At 41.0% G+C, this 13933-nt stretch overlaps 1 protein-coding gene across 1 annotated transcript; it reads right to left on the reverse strand.

Moving 5' to 3' along the window:
* Positions 1-3379: 3379 nt before the first annotated feature.
* Positions 3380-12846, reverse strand: inf2 (inverted formin 2; the record flags this gene model as incomplete). Its single annotated transcript, XM_080750866.1, has 19 exons — positions 3380-3430; positions 3581-3634; positions 5613-5777; positions 5880-6048; positions 6153-6223; positions 6632-6739; positions 6823-6893; positions 7118-7218; positions 7335-7411; positions 7517-7619; positions 7708-7769; positions 7885-8027; positions 8669-8941; positions 9259-9346; positions 10592-10712; positions 10965-10998; positions 11528-11687; positions 11940-12055; positions 12480-12846. The coding sequence occupies 19 exons, from the start codon at positions 12844-12846 to the stop codon at positions 3380-3382; spliced, it is 2334 nt and encodes a 777-aa protein (XP_080606992.1).
* Between the last annotated feature and the right edge of the window lie 1087 nt (positions 12847-13933).

Consider the following 13933-nt stretch of genomic DNA (forward strand, 5'->3'; position numbering starts at 1 on the left):
GTAAATGTACTTTACACCACTGTGCGTAACTGTCCCCATGGTCTGGACTGGTGGCGCGTACTGTAACCACCTAAAGATCAAACATATAGAATCTAGTCTGTTTGAGTAGCCTCGGGATCCAGGCATTTCAATAGCTATCTAGTGACAGTCACTAGATAGCCACACAATGCTAAAAAGGATCAATGCCAACAAAATGGTCATTTACTGAGTAAACTCACTTTTTATTGAAATTATTAAAACATCACAATTTATTATAGGCCTAATGTAATTAGAAATAGCAAATTGATATGCTGTTTATATGAAAATATCAAATGATCCCATGAAGAAGTCGCCAAATTGTATTTTCCCCTTGGTATAGGCCTACTAGTAGCTAGGCTACTATAGCTTGCTTACAAAACGTGTTTTTATTTACAATCAACTAATAGACCTATACAAAATATCACATCTGAAGCATCAAAGATTATCCTCTTATACACAGGTAATCCTTTGTTTACAGTAAATAACGTATTACTGTTAAGACCATTATTTATTTGGTATTCCTTTTTCCTCTTGATATAAAAAACGAAGAGATAGAATGGATCTAAAAAGTTCAACCCCTTTAGAGTTACTTCTTGCATTAAAGGAGGCATTTAAGTTGGCAGACAAGTAAACCATTATGTCATATAATCAAACACAAAAGTTGCTAAGTTTAAGATCATTTTAAGTTAAGAGAATATATTTCATATATCTTTTCAGCTGAGCCAGATTAACAATTCTCAGGAAGCACATGACTGCATATTGTTAGGTTAAACAGTACCATTTACTGTATGTGGTTACTGGAGGTTACAAAATAAGGGCAGACAGAAAACTGACACAGCACTGAGATACAATAAGACAGTGTTTCTCAAACTTTCACATTTCAAGGTCTCCCCTTAACTCTGACAGTGTACAAATGGAACCAAATGAACCTGTCAGGGTTCATTTGGTTCCATTTGCTGTCAGAGTTACAGACTTGTATGGGTCAATTTAGACCCCCCTTAAAGGGATATTTCACCTTCAAAAAAACCTTTTGTCATTTTATCGTCTAATCAGGCTCTTGGGAACACCCAGGACAGTTTTTGAATTTCTTCATTCAGTATTTAGATATTTGATAATTAATTTACCCCTTCCAGGACCTTCCTACATAAACCCATTATAACTTCAAACTCCATTTTAACCATGATAGATAATTGAAAACAACCATCCTTTTCTCTGGTGACTCCTGACACCCTCCGAATATACGTGAGCAGGCTGTGTTTTTTCGATGACTTTTTTCATTGATTTCTATTAATCTTTTGGGGAATTGAAAATTATTAAATACAATAAAAGATTATAAAAAATAAATGTAAAAACGTATTGAAATAACACGGCCTGCTCACATATTCGGAGGGTGTCAGGAGTCACCAGAAAAAGGACAGTTGTTTTCATTGAATCTATAATGGTTAGAATGGAGATTGAAGTTATAATGGGTTTGTATAAGAAGGTCCTGGAAGGGGGGAAATGAATTATCAAATATCTAAATACTGAAGTTATTTTTAAAGTGGAATATCCCTTTAACCCATTTAGGCCTAAGTCCGATTTGAATAAAGCCTTATAAAGACCTAAGTCTGATTTCTGTAGCAATTAGAAAGAAACAAGATTCCAAAGATATTTGATAGCTTACACCTTTGGCTTTCATATAAAAAATAAAAATAAAAATAAAATACTGTACTACATACTGTAATACACACAAAGTGTTCCCGGCCTGAGGGGGTAATACACTTTAATGTGTACCGTCCAGAAATTAAAGGAACAGAGTCCTTGGAATCCACTTTGAGAACTGCAATAGGACAACCCTCTTGAAGTCTTCACAAGTTGAAAAGCTCTGTAAATTGGGGAAACCATGGAGTTAGACTTAGATAAATTTTACACCTTTTTAAAATCCAGTCAAAAGACTTGTTAATTAATGCTTATTTTAATGATTAAAATGTAATTATAACATAATATTAGTATGGTAGAGTAGGCCTATGTTAAACAATATAGGCAGCTATTTTGGACCAGTCATACTATAGGGGAATTTGCCATTATACTAAACGGGTGGGAACGGCATGATCCTTTTCAATTAGGAGATGGAGATTTTACCAGACGTGGCCAGTGTCACGAGGAGCTGACTTATGCAAAAATAAAATTTTTCTCGACAATAAAAGGTGACAAAATGTTAATGGTTGTAACATTTCGAGCCACCAGGCTCTTCCTCAGACCACCCCTCTGAGGAAGAGTCTCCAGAACAACCTGGTTCTCAAAGGTTTGAGAACTACCGAGTTAGACCAACAGATAATTTGTTAATTGACAACGTTGTGGTAGCAATGGAGCCAATAGATTTATGGTCCTCATTAAACATGTTGGGCCCTATTATGATCCAGGTCTTATGCCTTATGCCTTAACTTCTTTACCTTTTTTTCACTATTTTGAAAAACATTTTTAAATACTTCAATGCTGATCTACATCTGCACGTTGTGAACTTGCAGATCAGCTATTTGAAATATTTAAAAAACAAAAACAAAATAGTAAAAAAAGGCAAAGAAGTTAAGGCATAAGGCATAAGACCTGGATCATAATAGGGCCCTAGAGTGTCATATGACCTACCTCACAGTAACACACAGCTCTGTCCGCCTCCACTGTTACCTTGTGTTTCAGAGAGACAAAATGGCAAAGAAACACCATGATGAAATTACTTTAGTGGTGAGGTTTTTATAAACAATAGCAAATAAAACAATGTGTTTGGCACACTGATTTCACACTCAATGATAAATAAAGTACTCATAAAATACAAATCATTGTATGATAATGTGTATATCAAATGTAAAATCCAAATGCGTAACATGCAATAAAAACAAAACCAGTAATAAAGGACCTCAGTATAAAACACACCAAGAAGAGACTAGCATTACTAATGTGATTTTAATTTGAGTTCAAACATGGATTACCTTCATGGATTATTTTACTGACTGCTGCATCATTGGGGTCTGAGGGTTCCCCACTCACAACTTCACCCCATTCTGTAGCTTCAATTGCTTTCTCCACTTCCATTTTCTTTAAAGTCCCATCATCACCCTCCTCTTCATCCATGTCTACATCAGCCACACAGGGATTCCCACGCGGGGAATTAGCTCTTGTTGTAATTAGCTATACAACAATGACAGATTGACACACCTAGTGTGAAGTGAGTGGTGCTATTTACTTTATCGAGTTGTGGATGGAAGCCACAACCTCTTGTCCTTACCAGATGTGCCAGTATCTCTATGTTTTCCACTAGAGGGGAGTCTTTCCGAATCACATCTGGGACGTGTCACACTGAGGGGGACACCTTTCAGGAGGCCTGTCAAGAGATGGTCGACGATGCGGTCGCTTTGTGGCAGAACGCCTCTTTTGTCTGGTGGGGACAGAGGGCAGAGGGATTAAGATAAATGATCATTTTAATGTTTCTTTCACGTGTAGAGCACTGTAAGGACAACAGAGAGAGAGAGAGCTCACTTATTTTCCTATTCTCTCCGTTCGGTCTGTTGGATTCTTCTTCTGTCACTTGCTTTATTCTCTTCTCCACCTTGGCTGCTTGTTTTCTTCTGGTTTCATTTTCCTGGGGGTGGGAGAGTAAACATGATTTAATCACTTCAATCTTATTAATAGGAGCAACAGACAAGGAAAACTCTCTCGAAACATGTAGCCTCTAAAGCAGTGGTTCTCAAAGTAGATTCCATCGACTCTCAAGGGTCCCTAACGGGTCCATTTGGTTCCATTTGTATACTGTCAGAGTTAAGGGAAGACCTTGAAATGTAAAAAGTTTGAGAACAACTGCTCTAAAGTGCCTCTGATGATCATTATGAACCATCCAAAGCTCTCATTGTCTGGGACAGGTCTTCTTTCTGGATTTTCTGGCAAGTAAAGTGCCTTGTTGTTGAAATGTGCTACTGTGACAGCCCAGTGGTTCTCAACCTCTTCAGGCCGCGACCCCCAAAATAATCATATTTGAACTTGGGGGAGCACTGGACGAGCACTTTGGAATTGTAAGAGTGAAAATAGCCGATCTATATGCTCACTACGCCTCAAGTTGCGAGGCGCTTTGAGCATGTAGATCGGTTATTTTCACAATTTCTGTCTCTTGTCATTTTAGAGGTATTGAAAAGTCCTTAAATTGTCACTTGTGTAGATACCCGATAGACTCAAACTTTATGTTGGTTTGTTTACTGTTGAGTGAGAAAACAATGTTGCACTGCACATTAAGTTAAACATCTGGGGACCAACCAATATAATTTGGGGACCCCCTGGGGTCACAGGTTGGGAACCACTGGTCTAGCTGGCAGCCTCAGTGCAGGCCATCAGACCATCTGAGTACAGCTGGGTTAGGGGTATATAAGGACCTCTCCTTCCAACGTCCCATCTTATCTTATATATACATTCCTCTAAGAGCCGCATCCCACTTCACGCCCCCTTTACATCGACTTCAACTCATAGGTAGTCGTCTAGGACGTAAGGAGTACCGCCCCTAACCCTATGCCGTCCGCTCATTCGCTAAGCACGAGAGAGAGGAGGCAACAGGGGAGGGGGTGCGGGCAAGCGAGAGAGAGAGAGAGGGAAATTTGACACCACTGTGTTTGCATGTGCCTGCTGCAGAGAAATAGCAGAGGCTTAACAGTCACTTCTCTCGAGTGCGTCCGGCGGTCAAATATGTCCGACCGGAAACGTGCGCTGCGGCACAATAGTTCCGCCACAATAGTCCCCCCCCCCCCAATTTTTTTTTAATTTTTTTTTTTACTTTTTTTTTTTTTTTTTTTTTTATTATTATTATTTTTTTTAGCGGGCGTGGACTCTAGATGTGAGCGGGCCGAAGGCCCGCGAACCTCTAGTTGTGTCACATTATACTTTCTTGAAGCAGGTAGTGTTCGGCCTCTTATACAACACTCACACAGCACACTTTCTATCGTAGGAGCTGGAGAGGGAGAGGGAGCATTTGGCCCCACTGAAATTGCAGATTTTGGATGTGAATACAAGGGTTAAGGAGAAAAAAAGCAAACCCCTGAGTCACCGCGGGCGATTAGGGTCTCTGTGTCTGTTTCTTTATTTTATTGACCCTTAGTGGAGAGTTTTGATTTGCGGCAGATCCTGGAGGTCAACATAGGTGGCTGGAGGGGAGCAATCCTCATGCCCGGGTGCCGACCGCAGGACGAAGAAAGTTAAGTTGTTATAGTTAGGGACGGGTTGGGTTTGTTCCATTATTTTGTTTAAGTTGCCCTACTACGCTACACCCTTGTACTACACCGCCCCAACATGTTTTTCTTTCTTTGTAATCTGCACACAAATATGATTTCCGTCAAAGATTTAGTTTAAGTCTCTGTCAGTGGAGTTGGAGCTGTGTACCAAGGACTAGTTGTTAATTGCTGCACAGTTTGAGAATAAAGTGACAGAAAACCTTTTTCAGTTGCCATGTGGTTTGAGCAATGCACCAAGGAGCCGTTAACTAAATAAACAATATCACAGCAATGGGTTAGCACATGTAATATGACACAAATGATAAATCGTTCAGAGCCATGAACAACATCAACAGCAAGCTTCCTAACCTTCAAGGCCTTGATGAAGAGTCTACGGAAATCCCTCATAGTTCCAAAGAGCTCCTCCAGGGAGAGCTGATCAGCATCTTCACAAAGGTACACAGCCAGCTCTCTTCTCTTTTTGTCAATCTTCAATAACTGCTCCTCTAAAGCTCTGCATGCCTCCATGCTTTCCTATTGAAGAGGAAAGGGACGATTTGGGGAGCATGAGGATTCCTGTGGCTGTTTTCTGTTTGTCATCTCCATGCAGATAAGGTGGAGAACATCTGTACTTACCTTGATGACCTTTCCATATTGTTTTTTCACATTTTCGGTTGAGTTGGAGACCTTCTTGGCGGTGTCCTCTAGTCGTTTTAGTAAGGCCTTAATTATTTCCTTTATACTAGGCTCTTGAGGGCCTTTCTGTGAGTCAGTAGCCTTTGATTGGATAGACTCCAGCTTAACTCTGAAGACAAATACAATCGTGGCACAGTTGCTTTTTATGGCAATTACAGATCCATGAACCGTGAAAATGAAAACCTAAACTAGAGTAGCTGGAAATTAGGTTACCCTGCTGCTGCTTCACATTTCTCAATGTCATCTTGCAGTTCCAACAATTGTGGATAGTTTTTCTCTGCTTTCTGCACAAGACAGTATGTTAAAGTGGAACTTTTGGTATTTAAAACACATTTTAACCATCATTTGTAACCCACTACATTATGATTTAACTATTAAAAAATAGCAGATGTACAAGCTCACAGCGCGGCACCGAGTGCCTCACTGCGAGCTTGTAGATCTGCTATTTTTGAAAAATCTTAAATCTGTGCAAGGCACTGTCATACTTTCAGACGTGTTCTATGCCTCTCAAAGACATTGGAAACACTATCAGTCTCCCATGTAAATTATTTATTTTAGGCTGGCAAAGACTGGGAAGTTCTTTGTCCTCACATTAGAATGATTTAGGATTATGGCTAAAAATCTGCAAATATGCCATTTATTTATAAACACATTATTGGGGAGTAGGGTTTCTAAAGCTTCATAAGAACAACCTCCAGGATGTGATGTAGCAAGGTGATGCCACCCTCGTTGGCTTTGGTCTCAGAAAGCTGTGGCAGAGTGCTAAGCTTGAACCCCTCTGCATTCTTTTTTTGACTTTCCTGGATGTAGACAGACATCTTATTAAGATCAAGATCACAGTTGAAATGTCAGTGAGTATTACATCTAATTGAGCACTTCTTACATAGTTCAGGAAGTTTCCCACATCCAGGATAAGCCTGCAGAAACTGGGCAAGAGGTTGCTGTCCCTGAGGGCTGAGAAAATATAGATGTATATTGCTAATGTTCAAACATGGGAATGGCAAGAGTTTCCATTAATAAGAGAAAAGTCAGACTGGTTGTATTTTCAATTTTTCATAATTTAATGACTTATGAAAAATATTAATTCAAAGTCTGACTGAATAATCATGTTAGACAGAAGGTTCAGTGTGAGACGTCGGCAATGGAAAATGTATTTTAAGAGAATACTGTTGACTTACACTGGCAGGCTTCCTCCACCAGTTGGACTTGAGGTTTGAACATCTCTATCACTGAATCTGTTTCTTCACAAATTAGCATACAATCAATCCTTAACTCATAGCTGGAAAGGCAAGAAGGGAAATGCATCTGATGAGACTGCAGACACGAAACCAAATAGTTAAATTTAAGACAGATTCTATAGACAGAGACTATAGATAAAAATTAAAAAACATTTACCATGGGACAGGGAGCAGTGAGATGTAGAAATTAGCCACGGTGTCTTTCTCTCCTTGAAAAGTCTTCAACTTTTCAATCTACATGGAAGCAGAAGTGATTCACAACGTGAGTCGTTTAGATGAAAAGTAACCTTCTGGATGAGAATATTTACAAAGTTATTCAAATGTGCTCGTCGTGCCAACCTCCTGTTGTTCTGGAAGGAGTTTTTGAAGCTCTTTAAGCATCTCCACGTCAAACTTTGTCCGATCCCCATTCCGGATCATAGCTACAAAGTCTTCATTTGAGCTGGGTGGTAGAAGGGAGAGAGAGTGGGGATACTCAGCCAGGGACAGAACAACATGGTGACGTGAACAATATTGGGAAAATATCTCACCACTTGAACTGCTTCAGGAATATGTTCAGTTTCAAGTTTTTCGTGTAATCATCACAGAATGTCTACACAAGAAGGAGAAAAGGATGAAGGGAAACTACTTAGAATAGATCATATCATTGGATCGCTCATCATTTTGGAGTGCTGCAGCTCTGGGACACTGCGCTGAGTGTTGACTACCTTTTTAGACTTCTTGACCGGAGCAGCTGCCCCCTTGACTTTGCTCTCTTTCACTGGGAAACGGTGAAAGAGGTCCTCGATGCTGCTGTAGTCAGGCTCCAGAAGGGGAGGGACCTTCTGGACCAATGCCCACATGGAGTGATCTGTGTTGAGGCGCAAAAAGGAGTTGACAATGTCAACTAGTAGGAGTCCTATACCCAACACCAGGGTTTATATTTCTATGAGCTCTAACCCGGTGATAAGACTAATCATTCATTAGGGGTCTTCAACGTTTTCAGGCCAAGGACCCCTTAGTTGAGAGAGAGGAAGCAGGGACCCCCACAACCTGTCAATAGATTCAATATACCGTAGTTCATCTTTTGACAGCACAATCATCAGTGTATTTTGGATTCTTGAACCGTCAACATTTAATAAACTTGACCTTTCACTCTGTAATTAGTCATCTCTTTTTCCCCTCTACACCAAAGCTCTTTGCCGAAAATAGCCGATCTACAAGCTCACAACGCCTCGCGCTGCGAGGCGTTTTGAGCTTGTAGATCTGCAATTTTTGTCTAAAGTTCTCCAAATATGGACGCTAGGGTAAATATAAAAAAGGAGAAAAATATTCTCTATCACAAAAAGATTTAGAGGACCCCCTGTAGTAACTCTGAGGACCCCCTAGGGGTCCCGGACCCCCTGTTGAAGACCCCTGCATTAGATCGATGAATCGTTTCAAATTGTCTACTACGGTACTTCTGACGATATTTCAAGAGTTTACGAAAATGCACAGGGTTCCTACACTCACCAGAAATGGTAGGAATCTTTTGCCAGTTGAGCTTCTTCATCTTTTTGTCTGGGCGTCGGCCTGACCTTGTTGCCCCCGCCCCTGGACGTGGGGGCGGGGGCGCTGGTGGAGGTGGACCACCATCCAACTCGTCTGTCTGAATGGTCTTCCTGACCAGCTGGCCGTCAACCTCATCAAGACCTGCCTCGCTCTCCAGCTGGCCATCAACCTCATCAAGACCTGCCTCGCTCTCCAGCTGGCCATCAACCTCATCAAGACCTGCCTCGCTCTCGCCTTTTTTGGAGAAGAACAAGGGTTGCATGCATGATATTCTCAGAGGATTCCATCTGAGCCGGAACTCTCCACTCTCTGACAATGTTCACACAGAGACAATGTAGCTCTTAAATTACAATCGGGATGGAAACTAGCTTTTCACTATCATGTGAATAATGGCCAATATATATATATATATATATATACGTCTGTTGACCACATCGGAACATATCATGATCTATGACTTAACTTGACAAAAACACAAATTGAACCAAAGTCTCAAACCATACAAATCTGGATTTCCGTTTGTATTCATCTAAATGCATGTGTAAACTCACAGTCTTGGGCCAGCAGGTTGGCTCTGTTAGTCAGAGCCTCCAGGGCCTGCCAGATGTCACAGTGATTATGCCCCAGATGCAGCAACATCTGTAGGATGGACAGGTTTATTGGATGGAGTAGTTTTATTAGATGACAATGCCAATAGCAGTAAATGCAATGACGTAAACATTATCTGTGGTCAGCAAAAACAGCTGATTCACACATGTCATAAAGTGACATGCTCTCCGTTTTTACCTGTGGTGTTTTTTTTGCCAACCAGCATGTTTAGATTATAACATGATTGTGCATGGTCTCATTAGACCTTACTTGAGTTAAGTAATGTCATGGTCAAATTAAGTTCACATTGGCTAGGCTAGATTAACATCTCATGGCTGGGTGTGATTTCAGGGTGAAGTGCCGATAATCATGATAAAGCACGACCCTCAAGTGTAATATTGCGATTATACAACAGTTACCCTTAAAAAAAGAAAGAAAAAAAACATGTCAACTTCATTTCAGTGTAATTGAGATATTCGATAGAAATGTGTAATCCTTTAATGACAGATTTTGCTACTATGTCCCTGAACTTCACATGAAAACTGCTATAGCGTAGCCACTTAGAAGGCATTGCCTACAGAAACAATAGTTTTGCGACCGGCACAGCTGATTTATTTGTTTGATGAGACCCATTCCCTAATGCTCATTATCATCACGGGTAGATAGCTATTTCGGCCAATCAGATGGCTTCGTCGAAACTACCTGTTGTATAAACTCTAATACAGCATGGACCCAGAAAGTGTATTGGACTTCCAACGTAAAAAAAGACCGTAAAAGGGGATGTTCCTTTTAGGAAGGGTGTTTAACTGTACTTGTACTGTACTGCATTTCTTGTATTGACTATACTTGTACTATTCTCCATTTTTGTCTAATAAAATAATCAACCAATCAATCAATCAATCAATCAATCAAAAAACCCTCTGTCGGATACAATGTTTGTGTTTGAGTTTTTTTTCCACACCTTCAGTGTTAAAACTGAGGGCTAAACAATGTGACACACTGGAGAATATAGAATATATAGACTGTTAATACCAGTCTGGTATCTGGTACCAGTATTGAATACAGTATTGTGCTTGCTCAGGAGTTACAGATACCGATGAAAGACAGTGAGGGTCGGAGCATGGGTACCAACAGGGATACTACAAGCATGGGTGGGTGAGGCCCACTCACACACCATCCCTGGGTCATTACATGTTATTCTAATAAAGCGTGCACAGTGATGTTGAATCTAGGCAACAAGTGCTGTTTTTCTCAGTTATATTAATGCCCAGGGTTTGATACAGCATTGACAATTACCTCCAGGTGATGATTGCCCATGTCAATGTCTCCATAGATCCTTAACAGCTCGTCCTCGTCCTCAGCCTTGGCCTTTTTAAAAACTTCACATTGAATAATCAAGTCTTTGTCCTTTTTGTCACTGAAAGCCAGAAATGCACAGAAATACAACAGGGCATTGGGAGGCTTCAGAGCTCAGAGGACAGAAATATACCACTAAAGAAAATAAAGCAACTTGGGAACATTTTCTCAAAATGTAATGTGTCTAAAGTAAACGAAGATATCTGTCTAAAAAGTTCATTTATACATGATACATTCAATGAAATGTATTGATATAGAAATAGGAAACCAAGTGATTTAACCAATATGATAACAGAGAGAAGGGAATACTTACCTAAATCTGAGCAGCATATCAAGTAATTTCAGTCCTGCAAGACAATGAAAAATAAATAACATTTCGCAGTTTGATAAGTTCAAAATGGGTGGGCCAATCACAACATTGCACAGGTAGTGATGTCTCTTTGAATGACTTGACTTCACAAGGATAATGATGTCCATGTCCATAAACATATGATAGAAAAGCCAAGTTAGGCAAATATATACAGGTTAATAACAGCAAAACTGCTGTTCATCTCTCCATGATGTAGAGTTTGTCATTGTTCATGATGTCCCCACAAAGACGCATTACTGGAAAGGTGAGGTTGGTGTTTTGAAACCTAATTGAGAACGAGGTTATCAGATCTATTCTTAGACAGAACCAGTGACAGATGTATTTTTAACATTGTCCTCTGCAGTCACATGGATTTTCACCACGGCAGAATGCCTTTTGCATTAACAATTAATTCAGCACAGCACATCTTGACCTTGCTGCCAGATGCTAATGGTTGAGAGCCTCGATTGCTGACACATTGCTGAGCAGCAGTTCAACAGTGAAGGAGACAAGGTGCCACAGCCTACCGATAAACTCCTTCCTCATCCTATCCCTCTCCCTGAGGTCGTCTGTCCCACAGATGAGGGCATTGATAACACTGAGCAGGGTCACCATGTAAGGCACGTTGTCTGTGGCCTGCATCTCATTCATGATCACACTGAAGCGATACTGCTGGGTCTTCATGCCCTGAGGAGAACAATCCATGTCACTTTATGAATGTAGCCTAATATCCATGTGGAGAAGTGAGAGTGACTTAACTAATGCACACAGTCCAACACTAGAGGGCACCAGTAAAGCTTTTATCAGTCACAAAAACCTTGTAATCAAGAATGAGACAGTGAAAGTGACACTTGAAGTGTAAAGGCTGTTAACTTTATAAAATGAATATTGCACCAATCAGGTTCAAGTGAAGATGGTCCATTTTGTCATTGTACTTACCTTGTAGTGGTCGAGTGAATCCAGAGCCAGACGATGACCATCTGAGGAGAACATGCTGAGGGCGGCCAGCAGCTCAAACACCTGCTTCTTCACCATAGTGTTGGACGTGTCCAAGGCTGTGGAACAGGTATCCAAAATGAATCACAACATATTGTAGCGTGACTTGCGTCCATTCTTTTGCTCTTACTCTATTTAGAAGGATGGATGTTAGATCAACCAGGCCAAAGGCCTGAGGTAGACATTATGTTTTCACCCCTGTCTTTGTGTCTGCCACTAGGCCACTCTACCCCAAATCTTTCGATTTGGCCTCATAATGGCACGATACCAACCAACCTCCTGCTTTAGGTTTTCTGTTTCTCATTGTCATTATTGTCTTTTGTACAGTATCATTCAAATTTTCAAACATTTACAAAGTACAAAATGTGCCTCCATCCCCCAAATATCCATTGCAATACAACTTAACCTTACAGGCAAGCCCCCTCTAGCCCCCCGCTGGAGCCACCTCTGGTATTTGCTCAACAGATGCTAACATGGACCAACCTTGGGAGAGCTTGCGGGTGTAGCCCTCGTTCTCCACTATGAAGTGGATGCCCGCCGAGCAGTTCATGACCGCTCGCACGCAGTTGACGCAGGTCAGCTGCAGGTCAGGGTCTGCAAAGCGAGAGCGTCCCCGACCAGAGAGACGGTCCAGTGCCTCCAGGAGGAGATCCAGACCGCTCAGCTCCAGGAACTGGACCATCCATGTCTGGTCACAGCTCTCCAGGCGACACCTCACCCCGGAGTAGTTGACCACAGTAGGGACCTGCAGCAGCCTGATGCACAGCTCTGGGTCAGCACTCTCCAGGTTGGCTTCTAGCCGGTCAGAGTCCTGGGAGGAGGCCAGATAACCTTCTGTCCTCCGTGACATTGTTGATAAATGTGACTGTAAAGGGAAGAGAGACAGTTGTTTGATTGAGAATAACCACCAATTGAATATAAGCACTTTATTTTGAGCAAATCACATGTTTTTAAACTTCTGCTCCTTGTGCAATTATTTTTTTGATAAGAAAATTCGCTTTTTTATTTGCTGGTTTTGTAGACAAACTAATAATGATCTCCATCAGCGTGGGTGGCCAAAGGCCGGAGATTTTGCCCCTGTCCTTCCGTGTGTCCATCTGTGAACTGCTAATATCAGGCACCACTGGAGTGATCGGCATGAAACTTTTGCATGCAGACTCGTAGGCTAAGGAAAAACCTCTACCCCAAATATTTGAAATCTTTTGCTACCATTTCTTTGTCCAATATTTTGTCCCAAACTCAAATAACTACACATTATCTCTGGACTCAAGTGCGTAAGATGTATGAGTCAGATATGAATTCCATTCCGATTGGCTATGACTGACTTCCAAAGTTTGCGGGCAGGGCCGTTTTGCAAAAGAGTGGCACAAATAATGAACACAATCTGTCCCAAATTATAATCACACATTGAGGCCTTCCCGCCTTCGACAGTCTCACCTGGCCAGTATATAATACAAAATAATATGTATATAAACACTAAATAAGATGGAATTTCATAACCACATCCAAGAATAGTTATTACAAATAATAAATAATAAATCAATGAACATTACTGATATTGATATGAATGCAAATAATAAGCATCCCTTTCTAGAATATCCAGCACAGGACCCTCTTTCATAAACATGTCACCCCCCCACCCCACCCATTGAATCCATGCAGATTTTTGCTCAGCTGTACACAGCACACACACCCATAGCCCCAGGGGTGAATATTCGTATTAATATGTGTCTAAATTTAGCACCAAATGCGTGATATGCGGGAGTGAGGCAAATCTCCTTACCTGATCTACTTCCATAAATAACCACTTAAAGAATCATGATTCCAGTTGGTTTCAGAGGAGTTAGTTTGTAGCCACTCAAACAACCTTTATCAGAAATGGTTTAGAAGTGCAGTTTTGAAGGGGAGGATGGGGCGTGGCCAGTCATGTATGATAC

The sequence above is a fragment of the Nannobrachium achirus genome (genome assembly GCF_963921795.1).
Source record: "Nannobrachium achirus genome assembly, chromosome: 20".
NCBI classification, from domain to species: Eukaryota; Metazoa; Chordata; class Actinopteri; order Myctophiformes; family Myctophidae; genus Nannobrachium; species Nannobrachium achirus.